Consider the following 16,439-nt stretch of genomic DNA (forward strand, 5'->3'; position numbering starts at 1 on the left):
CTTGGCTAATTTCCACACTTCATATTAATCGACTGGCTGAAATAGTGTTCACTTAAAGAAAATAACAGTATTTATGGCTATCAGTAAAGTGGGATTTTGGAAAAACACATTGGAAAAGTGATGAAACCAAAATTCCCTGTTATTCTGTCCACTTACTCCCATGAATAAAGAACCAAAGATCCCTGGATGCTGCTGCAAGGCTCAGCAGCACGATTGCCATAAAAGGTAGCTTGAGATCTTAACTGCATGTCTAATAACACTACCAGAAACGGATGAATTTCTTATTCCAGAAAGCAAAGCTGTAATAAAACAGCTTGCACATATAGCTCACATTCACACATGACTTATATTTTTAGATGGCGTGATTGTCAAATAAATGTATGAATTTGTCAGACAGCTTTTTAAAACCTGAGCCATTATGTTGGATTTTATGTCTCATATGCTGCATTTAAGATCTAGAATAAGGAAGATGATATATTTGTAGAAGTACATTTTTTTTTCATTCCTGTTGCTTAAAGCTCCAATCTGTAGCTATATAAAGTAGGCAGAAATACATAATGAAAATCACATAGACACACGATTTTCTTCCATCATGGATTTACTAAAAATATTAAAATACTGTACTATATATAGGGGATATACATTACTGGTATATCTATCAGCACCGCACTTTTACTTTTGAGTTCATTTTGATGCTATTATTTTTACCTTTTTTAATGTCCTGTTTTATTGCATTTTAATTAAGTAATAGTTAAATGTCACGCTAATTATTATTTCTACAACGTCGCATAAAGTATCGGGAGGGAGGCGACTCTCTCTCTCACACACACAGAGGCACACAAATCATTTGAAAGCTTCGAGTGTTACGTGTGTGAGAGGCGACAAAGGGACCAGTACGCGACCAGAAAAGCTCCCAGTATGAAAGGAAAAGTGGGATTGGAGAAGTGACGGTGACGTTATACTGCTGGAAAGAGAGGGAGGGAGGAAAGGGGAAGGCTGGACTCCATTAAGCCGAAGCCTGCGGGAAAACAGTTTGGGATACTTCACTTCTTCAGCGAGTTCTTCGGGGATTTCTTTCTTCTTTTTTATTCCTTTTACAGACTTTCTACATGATTTAAAGACGGGGGACTTATTCTCTACCGTGTAGACGACTGCTTCAGCGTTTTTTCGTCTTTGTGAAGGTGAGTGTTCAGAGTTAAATGCTGACCTCAAAGCTGTGCCCGTTCTCTGCTGTGAAATACATAAAAAGAAAACCTTTTTCTTTTTCCTCCTACAGCCTGTGCTGCGTTCAATAAAACGTTCAATATTAATAACTTTTCCGGCTAATTTAAGAGGCTTGTCTGCTTTTAGAGACACTTTCTTCTGAACTTACCGCTTTACGGACCGACTCGGTGAATGTGCAACACGGGGCCGGGTAGTTTGTTGTACGAGCTCTGCTTACATAATTTCCCCCTCTCTGCCTATTTGTAAGGCTGCTTTTACCGTTATTTTTAACAGGTGAACCGGCACTTTTGTGTAAATAACCGCTGCCAAAGGCCTCTGGTTAACTTGTAGCCTGGGGACTATAGCCTTTGTTCTGTTTTTTATTGATTGGACGGCTGTTTTGATCTGTCGGACACTCTCCGATCAAGGAATGACAAATTGGCTATACTGTAACTTTTTGGCGGTCCTCCAACAGCAGAGCTCGTCTTCTTCCCAGCGAGAGATGTGGCGCGATGGAAAAACGGTTAATTCCGTCCTGCTTCACTTAATCATTCTCCAAGGGTCAAATGTTCACCACAACTGTCAGAACTACAGCTTTGCCATAAGCGTGGAAGTGTTTTCAAGAAGTAATTAAAAAGTGGCTGAATGGGGGTTAACTATTATACCAACATTCAGATGTTTGTGGCAATCGGTAAATTATTTAATCACAGAAGGTAACACTTCCCACAGTGACCTTGCACACTCCACTGGAAACACTGTATCCTGGATTTCCCCACAATGTGCACCAATTGTATCTCAAAATACCCCCTGTCCCTTGTAAATGCCTGTGTTGTTCACCCTAATGACATGATAATGTCATAATTGAAAGCACAGTAGGTTTGTGCTTTCAAGAAATGAGCAAGTAACATGTTTTTAGTAAACTACTAAAGTAAATGTACCCATGCTAAGGAAATCAGCCTTCTGTTTGAGGCATCTAACAGGCTTCTTACTCAAGGTCTTGAAAGCATGCATTGGGGGTTGCGACACATGCATTTACTTACAGTGGCCAAAATGCTTCTCTTCACATCAGTGTGACAAAGGTTAGATAAGACCTTTGCCCCCCTCTCTCTTTCAGTCCCTCAAACTTTGGCTCTGTTTGGCAGGATGGCGCTGGATGGGATCCGGATGCCCGATGGCTGCTATGCCGACGGGACGTGGGAGTTGAAGATTCATGTCACCGACCTCTACAGGGACGTGTCGCTGAGGGTCACTGGGGAAATCCACATCGGTGGAGTCATGCTCAAACTGGTGGAGAAGTTAGGTATGCGAGTGTGCTGCTTGCTGGAGTGGTTGTGACTATTTTAATCAGCTAATCTAAAGTGTAATAAACAGGCACCGCGTGGTCTTAACACAAGAAAGCAATCCACAGTCAATAAGCAGATACATAATTAGATGTATTCCTGTTGTAATAAACCTTTCCTTGTGTCATCCTGCCACTGGTGAATTTCTGACGTGTGGCTGATTTGTGTTATCTGTTCATGTTTGCTGGGCAGTAAATACTACTTCTCTTCAAATTAGATGTGAGCATCCACACAGAAACACAGCTCTTCTTGTGAAAGCACAAAGTCTATATGGGCAAAGCTTAAAAGTATGGATTTAGGAATCAGAAGGAAAGTCAGAGGAAGGGGATCAGTTTAGAGTCTGGACACAGTTTGCTATTGTTTTTGAAAATAAAGGGCAGCCTGTTGGTTCGCCTGTGCAAATTGCTTAATGAGAATAAAAGTTGCTTGCAACCAGCTCAAACGGGGCTTAATGTTGCTCTTTGTTACCCTGCAGCATATATGGGTCAGTAACCCAAGGTATAAAATGAACCATACACTGTTTCCCTCCCCCCACTCTTTCATGAACTGTTGTGTAGCTGCAGTTATGCACTTGACAAGTTTGGGTGAAAGTAAGCATAAGAGTCTTCTGTTCCAGCCACTTGAACACAGCCCTGTTTCATGCAGTCTGCAGAAAGGTCAGTAGCGGTGGTGGTTGCAGTGCCATTTGGGAGTGACAGTTTGTTGTGTGTTGACGACGCTTGAATGCTCAGAATTCCTGCAGCGCTCCAAGGTTTTATTCCCTGCCCATGGTACTGTTTTTAGCTCTCCTGTTAGAGCTCCACATAATTGAGGTCTTTGTTCGCTGTGGTCGACTGTGCGGAGTGGCATCTCTGCTAGGAGAGGGAAGTGTTGCTGACGAGCGTGGGACGAGATGAATTCATTGGTCTTTCTGCTCAAGGCATGGCTTTGTCACTTTCTCTGAGTTAACTTTTCTTCACCTTCTTGGCCATGTAGTGTACTGAAAGCACATCAAACATTTGTTGGTGTTTGTGCGTCATTACGTTTCATACATGGGATATGATAGGTTTATATCGTAACATAAAAGGTGTTTTAGGTTAGACCAGTTTTATTACAGTTAAATCATCATGTATCAGAGGCCGCATCAAGGCTGATTGTCTATCTTTTGTTTTCACCATCTCTATAATTTCTGTTTTCCTGTTTGTAAGGATGTTGTCATTGATGACTTATTCTTTTATTCTTCTAATCTCCTAAAGAATCCAGTGACTTGAGGTCTTCACGTCCACAACTGAAAATAGTTTTGATTTGTTAAGCTTGATGTTGGCTGTAAAATAGGAGGAGGTGGGTTCACATATTTGTTTGTGCCTTTGTCACATCCCATCAAACAATAAAAAAGTGCTGTAGCTTCAGCCTTGTTTACATTCATAAAATATATTGGAATCTTTTCCATACTGTCATGTTGCAAGCAACCTTTTTGCAGTTAATTTGGCTTACTCAAGTATACTTCAAGGTAGAGCAGAGCTTGTGTAGTAGCATTAAATTGCTTTCTGATGGTTTGATGTTTTTGTGCTTTCTAACATGTTTATGGAGACTGTTGGGACTTTCTTCTATCCCTAAACACGAGTTTGTTTTCCACTGTAATCATTAACCAATAGACAGTATAAGTTATCCACATGACTGCACTTTGCAGGACAGCATGCACTATTATTGTCACACAGAATTTTGGCTGCTTTGAACACGCACTTCTTATCTTAGTTGAAGTTTTGTTACTGTGTTGGTGTACAATATGAATTGTTTGTTCAAATTACATTCTGAGTTTGGGGGAAATGAAAAGCAAGACGTTTTCAGTAACCTGTTTCCATATCTCGCAGCTCTCGGTAGTGAGAGTGCTGCGTACTAAACACCCTTCAAGTGTTGTCGGGTACTCGCTGTTGGATTTGCTGGTGGCTTGGTCGTAGTGGTTATACATAGATGGCATTTCTCACATGGTGCTTTGAGAAAGAACACAGGTGTAAGAGTGTTTGCAAGCAAGGCCTCTGTCTCACACTCCCTCCTCTTTTCGTATTTTGGTCTTTTGCATTTTAAAATGAAGGAACCACCTTTTGACTCAGTTTTTTCAGCTGCTTTCCACAATGATGATAGCACTGTTTTGTTTGCTGTCAGCACCATTTGTTAATATGTGTGATAGGGTATATTTGCACACACAGTACGTATAATAGTTTTATGAGCGTGTTTGTGTGTGTTGTCTGCCTGTTATGCAAAGAACAACAGGCTATACATTTGTTCCTATTAGTAGTATTTGTCCATGTGTTTCCACATGCGAGTATGGTTGTGTGGGTTGGTGGGTGTGTGTCAACCGCATGCATCCTGCTTTCATCATTCAACCCTTCCTCTGTGCTGCAGGTCTCCCATCCACAGTGCAGGCTCAGATGGCCTTCGATAATGGATTAAATAGACAAATGCCAGGAAGGCACTCCGCTATTGATCACAGCAGCGGACACTGCTTCCATTTCCCTGCAAAACTCCAGGAGAGCAGTATTTAAAGCCAGCTGATTAACCAACCCCTCGTCCCTTGCTCTTATAATCCTTTCATCCTGCCATTGTGCTCAATCATTGGCGCTTTCTCTGACTTTGTTGATGTTTTCTAAAAGTGCTGCACTCCTCTCTAAAAGGCAATTCTGCGCCATTTAGGAGGCAAAACAAGTATTGTACAAACAACATTAGGAAGTTGTGCAGCTTTTAGTTTGGGTAAACTGGGGTAAAGTGCATAATCGATTAATGTTTTAGAAGTGGCAGGCCTATACTCTATACAACTTCCTCTCCCTCGCTTTCTACTCTAATTTCTTCTTCTTTGCAGGAAAAAAATATATAGTTTCATCTTTTTCCCGCAAAGAAGAAGAAATTAGAGTAGAAAGCGAGGGAGAGGAAGTTGTATAGAGTATAGGCCTGAACTGTCTCTCCTGTTGCTGTCTGTCCTCATTGTGACGTTAGCTACGCTGCTAAAATTCCATAAAAGTCTTCGACGAAGCAGGAAATGACTCCAAAGGTTTGGCATGCTGCTTTGGTCGCTGCCGTCATTGCTGGAGTCTTTGCTGCCTGCTTCAACCACCTACTGCTCTGTTTCTGTCTTTTCCTTTCTCCATGTTTCGCTCTGACTTCACCCTCTTTTCTCTGTTCCACTTTTTTCAAATATATTTTGATTATTGTGTCTGAATATTCAAAACCATCCACTTCTCTGGCGTAGCAAGGCTTAATAATCAATAGCAAACACAGAGGTACACAGGTTTGTTCATTTACACTGACTGTTAAGTGTTACAAAAATAGAGCTTGCATATTTTTGAGAGTTAATGTGATTGTTTCCAGTGAGTGACCTGCAGTTTTTGGATCCCTCACCACAAACCCACCACAGAAAACCTTTGCTGCATGTCCTCAATGCATTTGTGATGATCACCATGTTCTTTTTTTGTTAAGTGTTGAATTAGGATTGATTTGCAAGTGACTGTAATGTTTGCATTGAACAAATTTGGTTTTCAAGATAATACTTTATTTGGTCAGCTATTTAACTTTGGTGTCTTTAATAAAACTGATCTTGCCGCTGCTGCAGGTTGTGGTGACCAGAAGGCCCTGGTTTAAGACGGTGGTGTCCAGGTTTCATTGGGAAACAGCTGCCGTTTAGCACAGGATGTTGACCTTCCGCTATGGTTTTTCTTTTTTAAATGCACCTTCTCCTGCCTGTGTGCCTTGCATCCTCGCCTTGGGCTGAGGAGAGAGAGATGGGTCTGCAATATCAGTTATAGCTTTCCCGAGGAGAGCGAACACATCTCTCACATCTTTTACTTTTATTACAGTATACAAAGGACAACACTGATAGGTGGTTATAACCACCTGTGTTCTGTTTTCTATCATCGTGACCCGACACACGGTTTAAACAAATTGCTATACTTAATGAGACTCATTGATTGTGGCTGTGGAGCCTTTCGAAAGGTCTGCCCTCATGAAGTGAGAAATGGCCTGGCAGGCTGTGTGTTCATCTTACTGTCTAATCTCTCTGGCAGGAAGTACTTATCCTAAGTGGTGGTCCTGCCCAGGCTAGAGCTTTCCTGTTTCACCGGTAAGATGCTGTGATTGTGTTGCTCTGTACTTAGACTTGCAAATGTGATCATATGCTGGCCATTGGTCAGTATAATTCTATACATACTCTGTGTTGGCCATATATAGAAGTGTTTGGCAGCCCAATTAGGTCTGCTGAGCTACTTCTTTTTTCTTTTTTCCTTTTAATATTCAGCTGATTATACAGCTGAAGTTGATGCAACCAGAATCTCATGAGTGCTAGGTTCAGAGCTTGAGCTATTAGTGGATTAATTTAATAATGATTCATTTAATGCTATCAAGATTATGATTTACCCACTGAAAATGGCTGGTAATCTGATCCCCTTTACAAATGTAGATTTGAAAAGTGCACCATTATCCAGTTGGATTTTAATATCATTGTTTTCCATTGCCTTCTCTCTGTAAGCACTTGTATGAAAGGACTGCTGTTTGTTATGGATGATTTAATTAATTATGTTTGGCATCTGAAACATGCACCGGAACAAAATATTATTGGCTCCTCTGCGACACTGATGCCAGGTTGTTGTTTTTTTTGCCCCCCCCCCGACCTTTCTGTAGTACAAACAGCACAAAGGATCCAGTGGAAGGAAATGTTAGCGCTCCACATTGTTGTTGTAACACCACACACCTGTGTGTCAATGGAGTAAACTGATCTGGAGTTTTTGTTCTGCTTCTCAGCCCACATTCATTCATTTTAAAGCTGTCCCCACCTCTTTTTTTTCCCCTCTGCTCTCCCATTCATAGAGAAAAGTTTTGTTTCAGTGATCAAATCATCTGAAATAAGAGTTTCTTAGCTGCCTCCAGTATTTAGAACTTTCACTTTGGTATGTTTGTTCTCCTGAGAATTTCTCATGATGTTGCAATATAGTTTTTTGCCATCCAAATCACAGGGGCATCAGCGGGCCAGCTTATCACAGTCCTGAAGGCACGTCTGGTAGGTTTCATACATGGAGGACAAATGAGTATTGTGTATCTGTTCCACTGATCTTAGTCCCAGAGTAACTTTGTAATGTCATTATTCCACCGGGTCCCTGAACACTTAATTGCATAAAGCTGTGTTAGGGTGGAGGAGGAGTACCCTCACTGTTTTGCTGTGTTTGGATTATGACACAAATGGATACAAACTATCTGTCTCTAAGGAGTTTTCCTTTAATAGCCCTCTGGCCTTTCCTAATGTATCAAAGCCAGCGCTGTTACACCCTTTTTACTCCTATCAGTAAATTTCATGTTAGGATATCTCATTCAATGTTATAAAAGCCTAGTTCAGCAGCTCTTACACTACCATCTTACGTGTAGGCCTCCATATTGTCTTCTTCATTTATAGTTGAAGCTGCTTGATCTTGTCCTGCAGAGTTGTAAGTTGCTGAGATGAGACTGGGATGTAAAACTGTAAGGCCTTGATTTCACTTCATGTGTCAGCGAGTGCACGAGGGTCTGCTTGGTTTCTGAGTGACCTAAATTTCATCATTAGGCAGTGAGCACGAGGGGTAATATTAAATGGGCTACTTACGTGGCACTTTTCTAAGTGAAATTCACCCATTTACACATACACATTCATGCAAGTGCTTTTTCCCTATATGCCTAAACACTTTTAACCTAAAGCCTAGGTTTTACCGCATTGCAGCGATAGACATCTAGATACACGACAGACGAGTAGCCATTTGGGTAAGCAGGAATTATACTTTCCACATCCGGGAGTCTGCTAGGGTCCACTTTGGTCCCAGTGGCGTAAATTTTGAAATCAACGAGCTGGGGTTTATGCAGACTTTAATGTGACCATGACTCGTTCGCAGAAAATTTACATTACAATGCTCCAACTACGCATTCTCATCAGGTGGAGGACCTCAAGCGTACGTCAAACAAGTATAACAGCAATGACTACTTGATCATTGTTGTTGTTGCATCTGCAGTGGAGTCTAATCTAGGCGTTATATGTCTTTTGATGTACGCTCGAAGACCACTGCCTGGGGCACATGCGTAGTTTGTGTATTCTAATGTAAATTCTACATGGACGAGTTGGTGTGGTCACAGAAAACAGGCAGGCACAAGGACTGTCTGATGACAAAATTTATGTCTCTGGGACCTGAGTCGATCATGAAGATCTTACAGACACAGATAGTATAATTGCTGCTTAACATTCACACACTTTTATTTCATTGGAGGCAATTTGTGGCTCAATATCGCCCAAGGATTCTTCAACTTTAAGGTTGGCGAAGCCAGGTATTGAACCACCATCCTTCCCATCAGTAGACCTGACCGTGATGCCTGCCAATTATATGCGACTCTGGGGTCTTTTCTATAGATTGTGTAATGGTTCACACGCGCTGCAGGCAGTGTACTTCAAAGAAGTACAATAGGAGTAAGTACTTGGGTGTGCTATTCATGTCTATATATAATCAAAGGTTAACTGAAGCAAAAAAACTATCCTGGCTGAAATCGTATCTGAAATCTTATTTGAACTTGTTATTTTCAACTGAAATCATAACAACAGACGCGGCCAGTTTCCTGTTTGCAGGAGAGACCAGCTTGGTCTGGTTTTAGCTGCTGCTGACAAATGCTGGGGCTCATGAATCTGTGGCTGTTTCATTATAAAAGTATTATTACTGTGATGTGTTCACACCCACGACCCTAAGTGGGGTAAGTTTCCATGGATAGATGGAAAGTCCAAAGTGTTCTGCACCAACACTGGTAAAACATGTTAACAGAGACAAGTTACTGTACTGTTCTTTTAGACAGTGTCACTGCCAATTAAACTTTAAGCCAACGATAAAAAAAGAGTTCAGTAAATGTAAACCTTAATAAAGCTAGCAGCCATGAAAATGCAGGGTAGATCTTTTTCCTTTGGTGATTACAGACCAGTTCTTAAAGGCCACTGTTGTGGTCATTTTCCTCCTTTTTAAAGTAAAACTTGTTATTGTCTAGCAATTTTGGTTGAATGAAAGGGTGTTGACCAAACAACCAACCAGATTACCTCTGTACCTTGTACACAAGCGTTCAAGTATATACCAGCCTAATGTGAAAACCCAGAGGGCCTGTTTATGCTTGAAAAGATGTAGTTTGTAGCATGTGATGTAGGTGGGAAGACAAAAGACTAAAGACCTTTAAAGGCGTGGTGAAACCGTCATGAAGATGACGTCAGTAATGGTATAGTTTCGAGTGTTGTTGTGTAAATAGGAGTCTTCTAGGCTGGGTGTGTGTGTTGGGGGGATTTATAAATTCCAAAATACATCAGAATGCACTTAAATGGTTTTTGGGCACTGTGTGTATTGCATATTTCTTTCCTTTGATAAATGGCATGTTTGAGGTATTGGAAGAATTCTGTGTTACGTAACAAAAGAGGCTGAAGTAATCTCAGCTAATTTAACTTAGCCTGTCAATGGAAAGCACTGCAGTTTTAACAGTGTTGCTTTGTGAATAGCAAAGGGATTAACACTGCATGTTTGTCTTATTAACTTTACACTTTTCTTAGTTGTGTATCACATGTAACATGTGCATCGTGTGGCTGTCTTCTGATGTGTAGTGATTAACACTGTTTACAACTCCATACATTGTCTTTAACACCAGCTGCTGAATTCATTGTATCGCTTTGATCTTTAAATACAATCCACCGTGACTTTGTCTGATGCCCTGCATACAGATACTGTCATCACCTCTCTTTTTAACCTGTTGTGCACATGTTGGCTATCTGATGTTGATGCTATCCAGCGTGACCGTACGAGCTACAAAGAACCTAAAAGCCATTTGCTGTAACTCTATTTTAGTGCATTGCAGTTGTTGGCTGTATCTTTGCTTGTCAATACCAACCTTCACCCTGCTTTAGATGTGGAATATATTTAGAAGGGCTTTCTCTTTGTACAGGGGGAGAAAGTGTGGGTGTGTGTGTGAGATATAAGGCTGACGAACCTGCTGCACTGTCTTTGTTGTGTATGAAAACAAATTGTCACCCTGCACCACTTCCCCGTGGCGTCAGCCAGAAGTCACCAAGGAAACTGCATGACCGAGCTAATTTTTATCAGCAGCTTAAAAAAAAAAGATACAATCTTGCACTGCGTGGCTTTGGATATCACTGACAGCTAACAGATTTGTTGTGATAGCCACAATCATTTTGTTCTTTGCTAACACAAGAAATAGTCTAGAGCTGTAACCATGTCTTCTCTTAAATGATCTCCATCAGTGAAGCTAGAAATGAGCCTGGATTTTGCTTTAGGCAACAGCTGACTGTCACTGTGCTGGTTGAAACCCAATAAAGAGAGGGCATGAGTCACTGAGTCCACAGAGACCACATCTAAGAATGACTTGTGTGGTTTTTTTGTTGTTGTTGTTGGCGTCCCATCTACTGTAGAGCTGCAACAATTAGGTAATAGGTTGTTCATCTAGTGATCAATAGAAAAATAATCAGCTATTTTCAGATCATTTATGTTTTTAAAATTCCGTCCTTTGTGGGCTTTTCCTGCTCTTTTCAGTCTTATTTGTTGGTAAATTGGTTTGTTAATGGAAGAAAATTGGCCGTTTCATCATTTCAGGTTGAGCTTCAAGAAACTGAGAGAGACACTTTGTGACATTTTAAAGACTAGCTGATTAGTTCAGAAAATAAATATAACTGTTAGCTGAAAACATGGTCACATGATTGCAGAACTGCTGGTTGTTTTTTTTGTCGTCATTCTGTACATTTTAGAAATATAGAAGCATTATTCCAATTGAGAATTGGTTTCCATTGATCAGATAAGATTTATTTATGAGCTTATGACATTGTTCTGCAACAGATGCAAACATGAATGTTTTAGTTTTTGGAGGCATGAGGACAATCGAAGATGTTTCTGTATATTTAGTGTTTTTCACAGATAGACCTTCATTTTGAAATTCCTCTTCCTGATGCTTCCTATCACTTGTCCTCTCACATTGTGTCCCTAGACAGAGCTCCTCCCCGTCCTCTGCTCATCCTCTTCCACTCCTCCTTTCCATGACCTTTCTCTCATTCCCTTTTTCTCATGCTTTTCTCTGTTGTCCCGTCCTCTCCCCCTCACAGACGGGCTCTCTACACACAGTCACTTAATATAAACTGCACCGATGCTGACTAAAAGAAAATGGATGAAGAGGCAGGATGTAGAAGGGAGTGGCAGTTCAAGCCCTTTAGAGTACAATTTTAGCATTGTCTGTCTGTTGTCTTTTTTGCTAAATGCCTCCTAAAACAATGGCATTATTAATCCGTCCTCTTCTTTTTCTAAACCAGTAATTCTGGTTGTGGTATCTGGTGCACAAAGCAGAGGAAGTGGTCTTGGTTGAAAGCTGCGGCAGTAAGGGTGACGAATGGGGAAAGAAGTTGGTTGGGCACAATTTATGAATTAATTTCGCTTGTTAAATCATGAACACGCACATAACACAGGGAGCTAATTTAGTTAGTGCATGCATAAGAAGACCACCCTCCCCTAGACTAATACCCACACCTCCTCACACATACTCTGTATCATCTGTCATATCCTGCAGAGGTCATAAAACACGGTTTTCCCATTCTCTTTCCCCTCCTCATGTCATTCAAGTTGTACACATGCGCACGTGCGCACACACACACACACACACACACACACACACACACACACATCATTCTGTTAAGGCGCTGTGGGTCCACATTTAATGCAGCCAATTACTTAGGCCCCCCATTCCTCTGGCTGCTGTATTACGTCAGGCTTGGCAGACTGCATTTTTAGCTGGTAGATGCCATTGGCCCTCCCTCTATCTGTGGATTGAGTTACCATGTTACAGCTTTAAGAGTCCAATGGAGGCCTGCCCGAGCTGCCCTTATCCAATCACGACACATCGACCCACTGCGTAATGATACAAGCAACGAGACGGTAAAGTCGTGTCCAGGAAGGTTTTGGCATAAGATGGCAACAAAGAAACAGAAGCAGGGGCCGTAGAGAGCTTCTTGAGGGTAGCTGAGACCAGCCAAAAAGTGCACTCATGTCTTGCCACAGATTGTATGGTGGTCATGCATGCCGAGTATAAGGATATTTCTATAGAATGTGGTCTGTGGTGAAGACCTGAGTGCCAAACGTTAATGCTAGTTGTTCTGCAGGGCTCCCAGACACCAGAAATTACAAGGTTGAAAGAGGAAAAACTGTGAGCAGAGTTATGAAAATACATTCAGGATTATTTTCAGATTTTCTCTCTGTGCTCCCTCTCATTATTTCAGCCTTTAATAGCTGTAGAAGACTTAAGGGAGCAGTTTCTCTAAAGGTAGCATATGAAGTTGTTATCTGCACAGCTGAGGCATCAGAACTGCTTGATGACAGCTAGACCCCATGCTGCTAAAGCAACTCTCACAGGGCTTCAGAAAGCCTGGAATGTTTTCACTCAAGTACCAAGTGTTTGCCCACTGGAGTAAACAGTGCCAACAGCCTGACAAACAACCCCTCCCCAGGAGAATTCACAGAGCCCTAGGCTTTCACAATGCCATCTGCATTGACATGCTGGTGGCCACTCTTTTCCTTAAACTTGTTCTCCCCATCTCTTGTAATCCTTTCCTCAGCCCAGTTTGCTTTACTCACATCTCAGCAGTCTTGCTTCCTTGGTCTAAGGAGAGACAATCTGTTGTTTCACTTCCTCACCCACTAATCCCATTCATTCAGCTTTTAGGCAGAGTCCGCAGGAGTGTGTCAACAGTGTGTATAGATGCCTGTATGTAAAGGTCGTGGAAAACAACAGCAGCACATGGAAACAAAAGCCCACCATGGTGGCACCAAACTGTTTGACTGACAGAGAAGGTCGCAAAGAGAAACATTCAAGATCATCTTTGCAGTCTTTCACTTTGATGTACTTTTCAATTTATAGAATGAATTACCAGCAAACATCAACATTATAAAGGGAAAATGGATGTGAGGTTTTGCGCTGTTCTGTGTGTAACTGCTGCTTGCTCACAGTGTACTTGAAGGTAATTGCAATCCATTATGGCTCCAGTTTGTGCATTATTACCTGTGTCCTTCCTCGTGTCATAACAGCAGAAGATGTAATGAGCTGACGACGTATTCTCTCCTGTGCTACCAGCCTTGAATGCAAACTAGGTCGGTGTCCTTAATGAGGAAGAAAGCACATATTTTTTTCCATTAATGTACAGACTCGATAATTCATTGAATTAGAGTTAGTTGAGATTAAATAGCACAATTGGAAGCTTCATAGGGGTATTTTGTGGTAAAACCTTTCCCTTAGTCTGCATATGTAAACTTTACTGAGCTTTTGTATTTTCTAACTGAAACCTGAATCATGATGTGCCAATATACTGTATTTGCACTATATTCCTGTGATCTGACTATTGGTTTCTTATCTTTGTAGGGATATCAAACGTCTGTCTGACAATAGGTTGTTGACGAGCATACAGACCTTTTTCAAACACCCTCACTGACCCCGCAGTATCAGTATCGAATGATTTGATTAAACGGTGACTGAGCAAACTGACGTCTCTGTCTGGGCAATGACTCACTAAGAGCATAGAGAGACTCAGAGTGAGACTGAGAATAAGCTGGAGAAACAGTGAAGAGGTATGTGGGTGGAGGAAATGAGACCGATCTGGGAAATGCCTTCCTGAAATAATGTCGGGATAATGACATCACTACTCGGGGGACATCTGAAAGTAGTCAAAAAAAAACTTCAGGCTTATTCACGTCATCTCAACTATCAGTCTGCTAACAAGACTGTTAAATTTTACTCTTGATCATAAAGGAACACGTGCACAGTGTGGGGTACATAAATAGCCGGTTGGTATTTTAAACACCGTGTAAAGTTATGAGCCTTTGAGCTAACCGCTTAACTTGCGTGGCTAATTTGTGAATGTATCCCAGTCACTGATGAATCGCATTAATACATGAGAACAATGGTTTTAACAGAGCTACCACTATGTCTGTGAATATTCGGTTTTGCTCACCACTTTGATTTGCAATTCAAATAGAGCTTCAGCACATTGCTGAGCTGCTCACATACCGACGAGAACCAGGTGATCTGCAAAACAGATGCTTTGAGTTCCCTCAAATCCCTGTGGTTTTCACCTTCCCCTTGAAGTGAGACACATACACCATGAGACTACAGGTCAGTCGCTATTGTTGGTGATCCCCTGCAGAGCAAAAGCCTGGAAGCAATGCAGGGTTTTGGGTGCCTTGCGTCTGCTTTAAAGGGATCACGGTGTGACTCTGGAACAAAGAGGGCGGTATGAACCTGATATTCTCTCAGCGTCACACAAACAGCCACGTCTTTCACACATTCAGTCTTTTCCCCCCCTCCTCTGTCTTTGACTTCACCATCTCTGCAATAATGTGCTGGTGCCCCTTTTCAATCAAGTGTGACCTCCAGCTGGGAGGGGATATACTTGGTTGGGTTATCAGTAGAGTGTTATACAGTGTTCTACCATACAGCAATATCAATGCTCCGTTCTTTGCTTAGTTTTCTTTGCAGCTTTTCAGTTTACATATTGATCACTGTAACTTCTCCATCTTTTTCTGCCTTCTCTTAGATGTAAAGAGGGACTGGTCGGACCATGCTCTCTGGTGGGAGAAGAAGAAGACATGGCTGTTAAAAACCCACTGGACGTTGGATAAGTACGGCATCCAAGCTGACGCCAGGCTGCTCTTTACGCCGCAGCACAAACTGCTACGGCTCCAGCTCCCCAACATGAAGCACATGAAAGTCAAGGTCAACTTCTCTGACCGGGTCTTCAAGGCCGTGTCGGACATCTGCAAAACTTTCAGTGAGTGAACGATCGACTCCTTTTCAGAGGAATAGAATGAACAGTTTTATTTTAAGTGGACATGTGAAAAGTTCTCATGAAGCCAGTGTGAGATGAGGTGTTGTTGGCAAGTAGTTATGTATTTGAAATTGTTTCACTTGCAAAATGGGGCATGCAGTTTACTTATGCACACCCTGTTTAACTGGAAACTTCCTGTGGTGATAGTATTTTTGGAAAAGGTCTAAAATGCTCGACATCAAACATAGCTAATCATGCCCTTCCTCCCTCTTTGTTTTTATCCCTGGCAATTTGTTGTGTTTATTAAACACAGTCTAAGCTCACAGAGCCAAAGTGGTGTCTCCTGACTTTCAGCCCAATCTAAAGTCATGTCCTTGAAACCTGGGCTCCAATCAGTCTCACAATAATGTTTCGTAAACAGAGATTATTTATCTGTCTCAGAAACAAAGGTGTGCAACAAGGTACACAGAAATGACTCCTACTGTTGGTCACAGTCTCCTTCTTATAACATCAGTTCTAATTTAAGTGTCCTCCATGGCGTAACTAATGCCTAAAGGTCACACGCACACACTATAGATATCTGCTGATCTGCCAAAGATGACTGAGGTCACATGCTGGACTCCAACAACCCCTGACCTACTAACATCCACTTTTCTTCAGCTCAGATCTCAATCCTTGCCCCTTGCCCCTTGCCTCTGCCTCTCAATCACTATCTACAGTACAGTTTGAAGGTTTGAAAAAACTCCCACGCACGTGTATCCTTAGACAGGATCATAACACACCTGTTGTGTCCTGGTCACTGAACTGTGTTCGGCAAGTAGGATCCGGGGCTCCAGTGACAGGGTCTCCTTTTGGTATCGCTTGACTTAGCTTTTAGTTTAGTTTCTGCAGAGCATTTTATTTAGTGTAAATATACAAAGAAGCTTTTTTTGAAAATACGGGGCAGAGACATCTGTTATATTCACATTTACATAAGCATACATTTTAGAAAAACTTATTTTAGCTGACTTTGCAAGTTGCAAGATTTTATTTTCAAAAATAGAGAGTGGGGATGTTTTTTTTCCTTTTGCTGTAGATGT

General features: G+C 41.5%; 1 protein-coding gene across 4 annotated transcripts in view; it reads left to right on the forward strand.

Moving 5' to 3' along the window:
• The first annotated feature begins 923 nt into the window (after positions 1-923).
• Positions 924-16,439, forward strand: part of fermt2 (FERM domain containing kindlin 2) — a 36,863-nt gene continuing 21,347 nt past the window's right edge. For 3 of the 4 annotated variants that reach the window (XM_085442639.1, XM_085442640.1, XM_085442641.1), the window contains exons 1-3: positions 924-1,181; positions 2,346-2,503; positions 15,130-15,363. In XM_085442639.1, the coding sequence (XP_085298765.1) occupies positions 2,347-2,503; positions 15,130-15,363 (391 nt within the window). In that variant the 5' untranslated portion in view covers positions 924-1,181; position 2,346. The remainder of the gene's footprint in view (positions 1,182-2,345; positions 2,504-15,129; positions 15,364-16,439) is intronic. The other variant, XM_085442643.1, reaches the window with a different exon arrangement.

This window comes from Copadichromis virginalis, linkage group LG19 (assembly GCF_057382275.1).
Source record: "Copadichromis virginalis isolate Kocher_CV1m ecotype Utaka linkage group LG19, C_Virginalis_male_GT1.1, whole genome shotgun sequence".
NCBI classification, from domain to species: domain Eukaryota; kingdom Metazoa; phylum Chordata; class Actinopteri; order Cichliformes; family Cichlidae; genus Copadichromis; species Copadichromis virginalis.